General features: G+C 41.0%; 2 protein-coding genes across 3 annotated transcripts; one reads left to right on the top strand and one right to left on the bottom strand.

Moving 5' to 3' along the window:
* Nucleotides 1–1,578: 1,578 nt before the first annotated feature.
* On the top strand, nucleotides 1,579–3,255 carry LOC116376830 (techylectin-5A-like; the record flags this gene model as incomplete). The annotated part of the gene is given in 3 exon segments (XM_031838315.1): nucleotides 1,579–1,628; nucleotides 1,630–1,934; nucleotides 1,936–3,255. Coding segments are annotated over 3 exon segments (482 nt in total), but the record flags the coding sequence as incomplete, so codon positions are not given.
* On the bottom strand, nucleotides 1,822–14,496 carry LOC116376831 (NXPE family member 3-like). 2 transcript variants are annotated; one of them, XM_031838317.1, is made up of 7 exons: nucleotides 13,945–14,496; nucleotides 10,012–10,149; nucleotides 8,914–9,357; nucleotides 7,568–7,866; nucleotides 4,733–4,803; nucleotides 3,582–3,785; nucleotides 1,822–3,499 (listed from the first exon to the last, which is right to left on the bottom strand). In XM_031838317.1, the coding sequence occupies exons 2-7, from the start codon at nucleotides 10,111–10,113 to the stop codon at nucleotides 2,946–2,948; spliced, it is 1,674 nt and encodes a 557-aa protein (XP_031694177.1). In that variant the 5' UTR covers nucleotides 10,114–10,149; nucleotides 13,945–14,496; the 3' UTR covers nucleotides 1,822–2,945. The 2 variants fall into 2 exon arrangements, with proteins under 2 accessions (XP_031694177.1, XP_031694178.1); XM_031838318.1 differs by lacking the exon at nucleotides 13,945–14,496 and having other exon boundaries at nucleotides 8,914–9,066; nucleotides 10,012–11,567.
* Nucleotides 14,497–14,835: the final 339 nt, after the last annotated feature.

The raw sequence follows: 14,835 nt of genomic DNA, 5'->3' as shown, positions 1-14,835 counted from the left end.
GCGTGGAATTGTCCCTGTATTGAGAATTTAAACATGTAAAATACTGCTTAATTTACTGTACTCCTTTTCTTGTTTGCAAACTTTCACATACGGAAGAATATCCTAAAAAATAATAATTTCCGAGCAGCAGTCAGATTTTCTTGCCAAAAGATGTTGTACGAGACAAATTGCCCTCAGGGACAATAAAGACCTTCTCTGTCATAGGTGCTGACTTGAGCAGAAACATTATTTTTCGGGGACGCCCAACCATATCGCGGTCCACACTGTAAAATAGCTGATATGAGATGTATGGCTAAGATTTACGTCAGAATCTATCCTCCAGCTGAATGTGCTGTGTGAGGAGCCAGCTGGGAGGCTAAGTGTCACAATCAGGCTTTGCCTTGGGTGTTTTGTGTGTGGTTTTCTGTAGCTCCTCACTTCCTTCACCTGTCCCTAATCAGTTCGTTCAGTGCACCTGTCAGTCACACTCTCCCTCATCAGCACAACTCTCCTCACCTGTTCTAGTCACTATTTAAACCCCTGTCTTTCACTCACTCACTGCCAGATCATTGTTTTGTTTTGTTTTCTACCTACCCGCCCGTTTTGCTCGTCCGGTTTTTCAGCCTGCCTGTTCTGCCTTGTCCAGCCGGATTTTCCCCCTCGTTTCTTGTCCTTGGATTCCCGTGTGTTTTTGGTTTGTCCATTAAACCCTTTTTCTCTTCACCTGACTGTCTGCATTTGAGTCCTCATTATGTCCCATGACACTAATGAGGTCCTTCGACCTCATTATTCTCATTTGCTCTGACATGCACTGTGAGCTGTAAGGTCTTATATAGACAGGTGTGTGCCTTTCCTAATCAAGTCCAATCAGTTTAATTAAGCACAGCTGGACTCCAATGAAGGAGTACAACCATCTCAAGGAGGATCAGAAGAAATGGACAGCATGTGAGTTAAATATGAGTGTCACAGCAAAGGGTCTGAATACTTATGACCATGTGATATTTCAGTTTTTCTTTTTTAATAAATTTGTAAAGATTTCTACATTTCTGTTTTTTCTGTCAAGATGGGGTGCTGAGTGTACATTAATGAGAAATAAAATGAACTTTTTTGGGCAGCATATAAAAAGGTTTTTGGAAACTTGAAAGGTAAGTAAAGAATATAAAACTGGGATGTGAGGATGAATCAAACTTGTGATGAACTGTGACTCGCCCACTTATTACACAGGGAATGTACATATCCAAGAAAGGTCGTAGTTGAATGCAGAAGAACATGATTTGGGATTCAATTAGCTGTTAAGGTGAAACATTGCAAGAATAAACGGATGTTTTTTTCTTATCGACATTGGCTGGAAGACCCTTTTGCCACATTTTCTCCTCCATAATGTCGTGAAGAGTCATAGTTTAGATTACACTGTGAACTCAATATGCACATTTTCTACCACACATACATTTACTACTCCTAGACTAAAGCATTGTGTGAACTTCAGAAATTGCAATCTTAAACTTTCAAAACCCTGCATCCTGCAGCAATGACGACTCAAAGCAAAGTCGTAACGGAAAAAACCTGAATCCTGTTCTGGTGCTCTGCTGATTCCCTTAGAGGACCACTGGCTCAGTCTGATGAGGGTTTTCTCCCTGGCCCAAAAACAAGACCAAGAAGTGGACCATGAGGGTCGACCTGTGCGACCACGAAGATGCTACTACTGTTGCCGAGTACAGAAACTTCAGGTTGGGCAGTGCAAAAGCAGCTTTCAAACTGCATGTCAGGAAATACAGAGGAGATGCAGATATTGCAGGCCTTTCGAATCTGGTCAATGCCTATCCAGGCATTGACCAGATTGGCTTCAGCACCGTCGACCGCGGCAGCGACGGCTGCTCCCCATGCATCGTTGGTGACATTGCTCAAATGGATTGTACCTCTTCAGACGGTGGCGGTTGGTGGTACAGCCGCTGCGGCTCTGAACGGAGGCTGGCATCCTAGTGGTGAACACGTCGATTGGGCTTCAGGCCTCTACTGGCAAACCTAGAAAACTCATGCGCCTTACTCCCTGACGGCCACCAGAAGGATGATCAAGTCTGCGTGAGAGGACCCAACCCACATTTAACTTCATACTGGCTTTTCTAGTCCCACATCAAGGCTGGTATTACATTTAAGCAAAATGACTCTTTTATATGTGAAAAACAGTTCACTTTTTAAGATACTGGGCCTACTGTTCACATTTCTAGGATATATAGTATATGGTACATATATATTCATTAAAGATATTTGTTTGCAGAACCCTTGATTTGTCTATTTCTTTTAAATTCCTAATAGAAAATCACACAAATTGATTAACAATGAGTAGCTACACTTTATTACTACATGAGGACTTTTCTGTAAACAATGTGTGGCATCAATACCCTTATAAACTTAATATCAAAAGTTGACATCATGTAAATATTAATGTTACATTATGAAAATAATCTTGTTTTCTGTTCTTTTGAGCCATAAAACACATTAATTTTTCTTGAGGGAGACTTTTATTAATATATGGCTGTTAAGGTAAGGGTATAGATTATTGTTAAGGCGTTTATTATACATTTCCAAAAACAAGGGAATCACTCTGCTGGATAACAACAGTATCTGGAGTATATGTTATAGTGAGCCAGATATACAGGTTTTGTTAAAGTAACGGTCAGAAAGAATTTAAAGTTGGCTGTACTCAGAAAGCAAAGCAAAAATAGATATACAGTGTTAATTAGTGGGCTTAAGAAGTGCTGGAAGATGGATTTTGTTACCTTTCAACATAGCTAGGCTAGCTGATACCTTTCAACATAGCTAGGCTAGCTGTTACCTTGCACAGCACCTGGATTATTGTGATGTCACGGGAGAGTTGGAATAATGCAGAACTTGGTGGAAACACAGAGATAACATGTAAACTCAATGTGTGCTTAAATCCACATTCCTCTCCCCCAAGACACAAACATCTAGCTGCCATTTTGAGGACATATGTAGGACAATAGATGGTTTATCATATTCCTAATAATGGGAGGTGGTGGGTGGAGGTTATGTGGCAGGTGGTGGGCTAGGGTCATTTCCCAGGCATCAATCAGATGGACATTCAGTCCTTTGAACATGGCTCTGAGCACCTTATCACGCTGCAGCGAGTACCAGTCGCTATAGTTAATCGTCACATCTAACGTCAAAGCTTTGGGGTTTGCTGTCCGGATGACGACCAGCGTGCCTGGAGTCTTGTCCAGCAGCCGCACCACCGCCCTGCGGATGCTCTGCAGCCGCCGGATGTAGATCTCCATGGGGAAAGGTCCGAAGTGAGCCCAGATGGTAAAAACTACGACAATGTTGGGTTCTCCAACTAAGCCATCTAGCTCATTAGCAATGTAATGAAGCACTCTAATGTCCATGGGGGGAAAATGGATAGGAGGACCATGGGAGCGGTACGTCATCAAGATGTTGTTTGCATAGTCCAAGGACATGTGAGGTCCAGTTCTCTTCGGGTTGTGCAGGTCAAACTCCTCAAGACCTGAAAGTATGACAGGGGGAACACATTTAGCTGCAGTGGGAACAAAATCATTTGTTGCCAGAAATCCCTGTGGATCAGCTACCTGGTAGAGCTGCGTTGAGGAATTCATACCACTGCCTGATGGTGGAGTCTCCATACATGTGGACCACCTTGCCTTTCAGACACTGACTGATGGCAGACGCGCTGAATTCGCGGACTGTGGTGCGACCTAGTGCTCGCCACGCACCCTGGTAGTAATAACCAGAGGGTCCAGATGTCACAGTGCTGCTCTTCACCTGTCGTTGACCTGAGAGGAAGTTAAAGAATATGGGTGGGGTTACCCCATGAAAAAACAAAACCAAAGTATAAAGTGATTGTATGAACCTCTCAAGTACTATCCTTACTCCTGAGAGACTATAAACACTGCTATCAGCTGAGGAGAATGCTACCCAGAAGAATGTAGTACGCTTTGTCCTGAACTTTCTCATATGTTTTCTTCGTACGGTAAACTCGTACGAGTGTACCACAACAGATTCAGCAAACACTCCTCACTTCAGATAACCGTGTCAATGACCGGCGTAAACATGATGAATGCCACTTATGCATAAATGAGTGGGCATTCAAGAGAATTATACGTAACCCCAATAATACCATATATGTCCTATATTGAAGTCCTGCATTCAGAGATCCATAAAGAAAAGTCTCTAATTTTTAACAGCAAAGGACCTGCTAAAATCAAGGGATGGGATACAATAAATGTTATTGCCGTGTCACCTGAGGGTCGCACTGTCACTGAAATAAAGAAAAAATGGTTCCATATGAAAAATGTCTCGCCATTGATGACTGCAACGGAAAGGGGTCAAACTATTTAACTTGTTTTGCAGTATGAGATGGTCATATACTGTAGATATTGGAGTTACACAATAGCATCAAAAGCCAGTACAAATGAATGATGAAGTTAGGCTGTATGAATGCATTTAGAACTATATTAACCAATAATTTGAAATCGCAGAGGAAAATGTAAACATAATTATTAAGTGTAATTTATACAGGTATTTCAGACTCAATATTGACTGTTATGACAGTTCCGGACAACTGTTAAAAATAAACTCATACAAGCCACTAAAGAACAAATCTGTTTGTAAGTGGTTCTTGCATGAGGACCATTGTCTGAAACATATTTTGTTTTGAATTATTGTTATAGGACGTTGTGGCAGTAACAGTGATAAATTAAAATTCAATATCATGCTTTACCTTCTTTTTGTGGCAACACGGTGACATTAGCAGGTCCTGAAGCCCGAATGTAGACTTTCATGTTAACATCGCTGAAGAAAAGCACACATAATATATCTCTTAAAAACACTTCAACATTCAGGACATAGATACAAAAGGAGGGCAAACATTTAAAATCATTTAACCAAACTAGAAAAATCAAGCACTCAAACACAAATGGGAATCAACTGCTAGAAAGTTCATTCAAGATCACACAAAACTTACTTTGTAAATGTAATGGCACAAATTCAAATGTTCACAAAAGTAATGGGTCCAATGACGGTATCACGTTGAAGGTGCTTCACAGTGATGAACCCAGAGATAATGATTACTATCTACACAACGTTTTAGCATTTCATAGTTTGACGGCTGGCAAACTAAATTGTTTTGGTTGAGTCTCACCGTTCTCATCAACATATTTTATGGATGCAGCTCTTTCATGCTGATTAACCAATTGACCCGTTGGTTAGTCCTGCCAATCTAACGCAGACTGCTCAATCAAAGTGTAGCTTTGGCCAACTCTGACAAGTATAGGGCTCTGCTCTATAAACTCTAAATGCAATCCTTTCACAAGCCCTAAAAACTGCAGTTATTAAACCGCTCCTAAAGAAGGCTAGTTTAGACTCTGCAACAATGAAAAATTATAGGCCAATATCAAACCTCCCATTTTTAAGTAAAATAATTGAAAAAGCGGTTTTCCAACAGCTGAACAAATTCTTGGTCTTAAATAACTGCTTTGATATCTTCCAGTCAGGCTTTCGACAGCGCCACTGTACTGAAACTGCTCTTGTTAAGGTTTTCAATGACATCCACTTAAACAAAGACAATGGCAGAAGTTCAGTCTTAGTATTAGTAGATCTCAGTGCTGCATTCGACACGGTCGACCATGACATACTACTAGAAAGACTAAAAATCTGGATGGGACTTTCTGGCACAGCACTTAACTGGTTTGAATCCTACTTGAAGGACCGAGAATACTTTGTGTCTGTAGCTAATTACACATCAGAGCTGACTAAAATGACGTGGTGTTCCCCAAGATTCAACATTGGGGCCTCTTCTGTTCAACATCTACATGCAGAAATCTGGGTGTAGTTATGGATTCAGACCTCAACCTGAACAGCCATATCAAGACAATTACAAAATCAGCCTACTATCACCTGAAGAATATATCAAGGATTAGAGGACTTATGTCTCAACAGGATTTGGAAAAACTTGTCCATGCATTTATCTTCAGCAGACTGGACTACTGTAACGGTGTGTTTACAGGTCTCTGTAAAAAGTCTGTCAGAAAGCTGCAGCTGATTCAGAACGCTGCAGCTCGAGTCCTCACTAAGACCAGGAGGGTGGATCACATTACTCCAGTTCTGAGGTCTTTGCACTGGCTTCCTGTCAAACAAAGAATTGACTTTAAAATCCTGCTGTTGGTTTATAAAGCACTGAATGGTTTAGGGCCAAAATACATCTCTGATCTGCTGCTACCTTATGAACCATCCCGACCCCTTAGGTCGTCTGGGACTGGTCTACTTTCTGTTCCCAGAGTCAGAACTAAACATGGAGAAGCAGCGTTCAGTTTTTCTGCTCCACATATCTGGAACAAAGTCCCAGAAAGCTGCAGGTCTGCTGAGACCCTCGGCTCCTTTAAATCAAGATTGAAGACTTTTCTTGTTTGATGCTGCCTTTAATTGAACCAGATTCAATTACTATATTAATCAATTTCCTGCATTTCTGCATTTTACTACTGTATTTGACTTCTTACACTGTTTTTATTGTTTCAATGTATGTTCTTAATTGTTTTTAAATCTCCTTTGCTTTTGCCTTATGTTTTGATGCTTTTAATGGTTTTATGTGAAGCACTTTGAATTACCTTGTTGTTGAAATGTGCTATACAAATAAACTTGCCTTGCCTTGCCTTCAGATTTACTTCATTTTCAGGCTAGTTTTGTTGATTTGGAGCTAGTCATGGATAAACGTTGTGTAATAGTGAAACTCCTGGCCCAGAGAGGTTGGAAGGAGATATGCATTTCTAAAATGTTACATTTGTAGATTAAAACGTGTGGAGCTAACAACAGCAGAGTACTTTAGCACATGATTAACTCGGGTTAGGACATATGCTATGCTAGCTACTAAAGGTATGTCGTGCTCAAGGACACACCGACATGCGACTAGTGGAGCCGGGGATCGAACCGCCTATTCTCTGATCGAAGGACAATCCTGCTCTCCACTTAGCCACAGTTGCCCACTAAGTGAAGGGCAATTGTGCACTACAACCACTAAACAGCAGACAGACAATGTTAGCGACTAGCAAGTTGAACATAGCGGCACATTTAGATTAAGGCAGATATTTCCCCCTCGTCGGTGAAGACCAAAATACAGCTAAAAGGAGAAGAAATATTAGACACAACTCCAAATGAATGCTAATGTGTCTCCATGTCAACTGGTATTAAATAGGCCAGTGTTTGCTCACATTTTAGCCATATCCACTTGTTGTGCTGCTCCCAAGTGGCAAAAAAATAATAAGTGTGCATCTTAAAGTTTATGAAAAGACTACATCCAAAATAATATGACATCACAATGAATTTACAATAAAACAAAAATGAATCAAGGCAAATACTATCTAATGTTCCAAATGAAGGTCAACTAGTATGATTCAGACTGGTTTGTTTGTTTTGATTTGCATTACCTTTAAAACACTTTATATTCAATCTTAACCGCCTGTAGTTACAAACTTCTGAAACATTCCACCAAGGAGATACAAAGGTAACACTGGATCTGCATATTTAGAAGTCACACAAAATTCCAGTCTCTCTGCTCCCTCACCTTTGAAAGAGCTTCTCCTCATTGGAATTGAGGACCTTTTCTTTGTATCCTCCTTCGTAGTGGTTGATCCTGGCATCACAGCTCAGGTTCTTTGGCTTGGAGCAGAACCACGGCTCGCCTGTACGGAGGTCAGTGTAGTTGCACAGCGGCTGCTGGGTTGGCCTTAGGCAGACGTTACAGAGGGTGGTTTCAGAGAGTGAGCCTGAGTGGAAGAGGCTCTTGTAGTAAATCCTATTGGGCTGTTCTCTGTTCAGCCTTTTCAGAACTGAGATGGCTTCACCAGGGTGAACCAGAGTCACCTGATGGGATAGAGAACCAGAGTTTTCACCAAGTCCAATCATGGTCAGTCATATCAATACAGACAAATACATTGCATACTGCTTGAAGCTTCACACGTCACATTTATAAAGATTCATGTCTTCAAATTCTGCACCAGATTGACATCAGACCATAATCTCTATAACATTGTCTATTCATTTAAAGCCTTCCCTGAACAACAATTGTCCAATCAAAGCTTAGCAACAGTACCTAGGCATGGCAGGTCTGTCAAGCTCTAAACATGTTGAAGTGGTGTGCATGGGACTATAGCAGGAGAGATACTCTGCATTTAAGTGTTTAGAGAGGGAGTTTTTTGAACTTGTTCAAAACGAAAAAACACAAGAAAAACAGTTCTATAAATCAAGGGAATTAATTCTGTTTGTCTGCTTTCATGTAATCTGCTAGTTTTAGCATGAACATCTGACCAACTGGCTACCTTCATAACCTGACAACCAACATGACATAATAACCTAGCCTTACTTCCAACACCAAGGAGTATGTAGAGGTTAGGTAACAATATATTTTCTAAAGTTACCTTCAGAACTAGCACATCTACTGTGTAGTATTTCCCCAATATGTGTGAGCCTCCTGGCTGCTGGCTGTTCGAGACTAAATTAACGTTGGCAGTGCTGTTTCATTGGATTTAAAACTCCAGCCAATCTTGATATCTGAGACGTTATGTGCACCATCCACATCAGCCAAACAAGATTATGTTAGCATTTTTTAATCATAATTATAACACTAGGACTAACTAGGTAGCTACAGTTAAATAAATCTGCTAGTGACAGTTTGCAGATGAAAAAAAATCTACAATCATGAGAACCTGCTTCAGTCTGAAATTAAAGAGTCTGAAATGACTGAGATTTTGAGTCATAAATCTGTCAGCTGAACAAACTGCATATGTGCTGTGCGAGAAGTGGAAGTTAACAGGCATAGCAACAGTTAGGGCAGGGCTTCGTGAACAATGAATTATGATATTAAAAACACTTACAATACCATTACATTAAACATCATGGTTTTAGCATCACCTCAACCTGTGCATCTCCTTCCCAGAGTAAAGAGAATACAGCAGAGTAGCTCCCATTCAGATGATCCACCACTTGCCCAGCCACACCTGCTTCAAGGTTCCGGTTGTGCAGACTGGCGAGTAGGAAGTCCCCCCCAGACTTCTTGGGACGACCCTGGAAGTCAGAGGTTTGTATCATGACCTCCAGCTGATCCCCTACATGCCACTGTCCCCCTTTCCTCCCTGGTAGAATGGTGAAGGTGCTGTGGGCTGGATCAGTGGTCTGCTCCAGGGAAATAGGAGCTGACAAAAGTGGAGTTTCAGGCCAAGCAGTGGAGTCTAGTATGAGACGTTCCTCCAGAGCGTCCTCAGGGGACAGTGGCTTGAAGGTGCAGAAGCTGTGAATCATGTTAGGGTGAGTGGAGACTCTCGGCATGATGATGGTGGAGTTGAATTTAGGCTGAAACTGGCAGTGGGTCGAGAGAGATGGTGTCAAAGATACATCAAGCATATGCACTGAAAAAAGAGTAAAATGGCGAAGAATTTAATAATTTTTTGGGTTTGTTAACAACTGTTGCTGACATTAACCCAGGGGAAAAGTTTCAAGATACTCTTGCTTTCTGTTTTACACAAGGCAAGAAAGTGAATGTTAAATTCAAAGATTGTTTTTGGTGTGTGATTTCAAGGTTTTGTTCACTGAAATTCATGTTTTGGGATATTCAGTCAGAGATACAACAGATGCAAAAGGCAGAAAAAAGGCAGAAAATAGAACCCGTTACAAAAACTTTCATGGGGCTTTTTTAAAACGATATACTTCTGACCCTTTTGTTAAGATGTATGTCTCAGTAAGAACGAATGGGAACCAGTGGGTTGTAACACATGGAGGTTTGGTCTAAAGTATAGAATACTGCCAGCTTTGTCCTTTAACTACAGGAGCTGCTGCTGTCATCAAGTCAAGGTGCAGGATTGAGAGGGAAAATACAATTGAACTCAAATTGTATTTATTTGCAATGAAGACCATTAAAACACATTTTAAAACAATATCCAAAAACCTGACTAATATTCAACATTTCAAACAGGGTCCACCCTTCACACGATCCCACTAAAACCAGTTTCTCACCTCCAGAATGTCCATGTGACGTAGCACAAAGATTAAGACAAAGACAGTCAGAAAGACGAAGAGGGCGCAGATCTCCCTTCTTGTACAAAATGTGGCCTTCATTGATCAGTGATTTGTCTTCACCTTCAGCATCAGTTACTGGATTGAGAAAATATATATTAAAAAAACAAATGGTTATTGACACCTTGTAATGCTGAAGAATATAACTTGTGAATGAAGAACTTGTTTAAATCTGAACTCAGTTGTGAAATCCTCCCTCTCTATACTAATAGTGTGACATGTTCAGCTTTCAATCTTTAGGACCAAACTAAATCCAGTCACCCAGGAAACTCCTCTGATTGATCATCCGTCAACCAAGGCCACAACCAAAGACAGCATCCCCTCTCTTGCTGTTCAACATGATCCATTCTATCATGTACACTTCGCAACATCATTCAGTCCTTTGTAATCCACATCACCCTCTGCAAAGTAACCCTTCAAACTAATATCTGTTTTCACTCTCATTATACAGATCAGAGGTGGTCGTGTCTTTCTGCTCACTACAGTTTTGTAGTTGTTCTACAGTTGTTCAAATCTGGACAAATTTTATTTTCAGTTCTTTTTCATGATTACTATGACTAATAACTGCAGTATTGATTGTATGTGTTCCCGAAAAGGATATTGCGGAGGGGACATGGAGAAGAAGAAAACAAATCAACTGTTGAAGAAAAAGAAAAAAGAGCAGTACATTTACGAGATCTCGCTAGTTAGATGAGATATCGCAAAAGATGTCAGGTGACAAAAAAAAACAACGACCCAAAAAAACCTGTAATGTAGGCAACATCTGGATCAGTTGGGCACCATAGAAACTAACCACAACAATGGAGCGCACACACCTGTGGGAGTAGTGCATTTTTACCATCTGAAGCATTGCATAGCTCTGAAACAGCTGTGGCAATCACAATTAAACATGATAATGTCAGCTCAGCAAACTGAAAGCTTTACCTCATGTCTCGATGGTTCAGAGCATCGCGGCATTAACACAATACACACATCACCACAAAGATAGAGATAATGTGAGTCAAGGCTACAGCATGAGGCGCAACCTTTGTTAAAAATGAAAGATGGAAGGCTCTGATGCTGATGTAATCAGACCACAGCGTCATCCACAAGCAGACTGTATTTGTCATAACCGGTTAGACCAGTCTGCTGTGTGTAGAGGTCAGTATGATTATAGCCTATACTGATCAGCCTTTTGTTTTCATGCAATTTAATTAATGAAGGTTAACACAGTGGACGGCCGTGCTAATGGCACTTCGCTCTGCGCAGTACTTCTCACAGATTTATCAAAAATATTTGTGCCCTCAGATGCTGCAGGGACTTCATGAACTGAAGGAGCTTTTCATACAGTAGCCTATAAAGCAGCTGTAGTAAGCAGATACTGTCTGAGTCACCTACATTCATTCATAGAATGATGCAGACTGATTTAGGCCCCAAATGTAGGCCATACAATCAGTCCTATTTTAACCACAGTGTTTCCATCCATCCATCCATTTTCCTCCGCTTATCTGGGGTCGGGTCGTGGTGGCAACAGGCCAAGCAGGCTGACCCAGACTTCCCTCTCACCAGCAACATGTTCCAGCTCATTCTGGGGGATCCCGAGGCGTTCCCAGGCCAGCTGGGAGATGTAAACCCTCCAGCATGTTCTGGGTCTTCCCCGGGGTCTCTTCCCAGTTGGACCGGCCTGGAAAACCTCCAGTGGGAGGCGTCCAGGAGGCATCCTAATTAGATGCCCGAACCACCTCAGCTGACTCCTTTCGACGCGAAGGAGTAGCAGCTCGACTCGAAGCTCCCTCCTGATGACCGAGCTCCTTACCCTATCTCTAAGGCTGAGCCCGGCCACCCTACGGAGGAAGCTCATTTCGGCCGCTTGTAGCCGCGCCTTGTCCTTTCGGTCACGACCCAGAGTTCGTGACCATAGGTGAGGGTAGGAACGTAGACCGAGTGGTAAATTGAGAGCTTTGCCTTCCGGCTCAGCTCCCTCTTCACCAAGACGGTCCGGTGCAGCGCCCGCTTTACTGCTGCAGCCGCACCGATCCGTCTGTCGATCTCCCGCTCCATCTTACCCTCACTCGTGAACAAGACCCCGAGATACTTGAACTCCTTCGCTTGAGGTAGGCACTCCGTCCCCACCTGGAGGGAGCAATCCACCGGTTTCCGGCAGAGCACCATGGCCTCAGATTTGGAACCAGTGGTTCCAAATCAGTGGTACAACAGTGTTTGATTGAATTAAATATTTTTTATCTTAAGCATTAGTCCCAAGGGCGGAGGCATATGCACAGTATGGACGCGTCCCTACCAATATTTTGGGAGACCGAATCGTCTCTACCAATATTCAAACTTCTGAAATAACGTTCGCATTATCTCTGGAGTGGAAAGATACACACGCACAGAGAGAAAGAGAGAGGAGCAGAATCTCTTGTTGATCGATGCGGAATATTGCGCTTCTGGTGTGATCATCATGGCCGTAGCCAGGTATGAGGTCACCGAGGTATTTATTTCCTAAAAAGCCCACCGCCTCTCTTCATTTGAATGACGCTTGAAACTGACAGCCATCAGTAAGACGGCTACCTGTGGTGGTGAGGTGACTGGAGAAGCCATGTGGCTCACCGCGGCGTCTCCATTGCGCTCTGTGCGCCTGACAGCACATCTGTGGTCACTGCAGCAATTTAACACTCAAAAACTATATGAAAACTGAAACTGTACTTGGTGATATATGCACAGTATTAGAAGATATTATCATTGTCGCTCTATTGTGCCATTATTTCATGCTATTTGATGTACTCTTGGATTTCTACAACCGATGATGATAATTTAATCAGCTGATTCACAGCTGACTACGAGCGTCTGTAGCACACAGCCCTCCCTCTCCTCTGTGCTCCGGAATGTGATGGTGAGACAGTACTGATGAAATATCTCATTAGAGATTTGAGTTGGCTTATATCTTGTACAGTTGAAAGGTGCTTTTGGAATAATTATGGCTCACTAGCACAAGCACAAATAACTTTGATTTGTTTGTGTCTCTATTTCTGTTTGAATGTTATGATCAAGTGAATATAGCCTGCACTTTATCAGAAGTGGTGAAGTTAACATTTATTTGGACAACAAGACACACAATAGTGAGATTTACTGTATGCCTTATCAAAAGTGTTTTCTATTAGTTTTAGTTTTACGGGGCAGATGAGGACTAACAGACTGACGTCAGACTGGTTTGTCCCGTGCTTCAAGTCAAATCACTCTCAGCTCTACTGACTCTACTGTTACAGGTTCATAATAGTGAGACTACAGCCATGGTGTCAAAGAAACCAGATAATCTGATCTCATAGACGTTGAAAATCCCAAATCTCGTGAATACTCTGCTCAGTGTTCACATTGAAATATCCTGTTACAAAAACTGTTACTACAGCAATGTGCAAACACAAGAGAACAAGAAACACAAGATGAAGATTAATTTAGTTCAGCTTTCAGATACTGCAGTATGAGCTTGGGGAAGATATAATATAATAATATATTATTCTAAAATGGGCCTTCTGCATTATGAGCATCTTTGCTTGAAGTACTTGAGGTATATTTTGATGATAATACTTTTGCAATTTTACTTCCATCAAGTTTTGAATGCATGATTCTATAAACTGGTCATACATCTTTAACTTTATGTAAATCTTAAATCAACAAAGTATCCAATAACTACAGTCGAGTAAATGTAATGTAATGTACAAAGCACAAATTTCCCTCTGAAATGTAGCGGAGCAGAAGTATTAAGTAGCATATAACAGAAGTAGTAGAAGTAAAATAAAATGTCACAAATACAGTATATTACAATGGTTACTGATGCTGATTCATGATAAAATTTAACTTCATATATACTTTGTTTAAGCGTTTCATGTGTCTTACCTCAGCAGAGATTCATTTGGAGATTCTTTTCATCACAGTGCGATCCGTCACTTTATCTCACTTGTTTTTAAATAAGCGTTCTCTTGACTTTCAGGATTAATTTAAGAGTAGTGACAGCAAACAACACTGCATGATGAATCACTGTCACAGCTAAAGATATACATAGAATCTCATGTTGATGACGCCTTCTCTTCTTAACCACTCCCATGTGCCAAAAGAGCACAGAAAAAAGCAAAGAATAGGGGCTTCTCTGTTGGAGCTTTAACATACCTAAATTGAAACAATACTAAAAAAAAGAACATAAAGTGTCCTCAAGCTTTTCTTAACCTTTGTACTCTGACTGTCACTTCCATCTAAATAGCTAAAAGTTTATTTGATGTGAAGTATGGAAGATTGAAACTCCCTAAATTAAAACAAATCAAATTACGATATGAAGTTAAATGGATATAAATATGGTTATATGTATTTTTTGGATGCAATACCTCTTATAACAGCAGCATACCACTCCAGGGATAGGTACCAACCACTGAACAACAGTAGCATACCACTCCAGGGATAGGTACCTACCACTGAACAACAGTAGCATACCACTCCAGGGATAGGTACCTACCACTGAACAACAGCAGCATATGTGAGGAATTAAAGTTAAAAAAGCATTTTTAGTATGATTAAAAGCACACCTTGAACAATATATTAGATGTCACAATATGTTTACTTATGGAATGTATTATATGTTTATAATATATTTACTTCTAGAAGTGTTAAACCATAAAAGCATAATCATTGAATGACTAAAAGTATAGTCACTGTATGTATTAAACACTGTAAAGAATAGTCATGAGGGAGAGTGAGGGATTATTGAGTGAGGCTTGCAGGGACGATCATATGAGG

This window comes from Anarrhichthys ocellatus, unplaced genomic scaffold (genome assembly GCF_004355925.1).
Source record: "Anarrhichthys ocellatus isolate YVR2014 unplaced genomic scaffold, GSC_Weel_1.0 scaffold638, whole genome shotgun sequence".
In the NCBI taxonomy this organism is placed as follows: Eukaryota; Metazoa; Chordata; class Actinopteri; order Perciformes; family Anarhichadidae; genus Anarrhichthys; species Anarrhichthys ocellatus.
The sequence above is the reverse complement of the archived record's forward strand: the minus strand, read 5'-3'. Positions and strand labels throughout refer to the sequence as shown.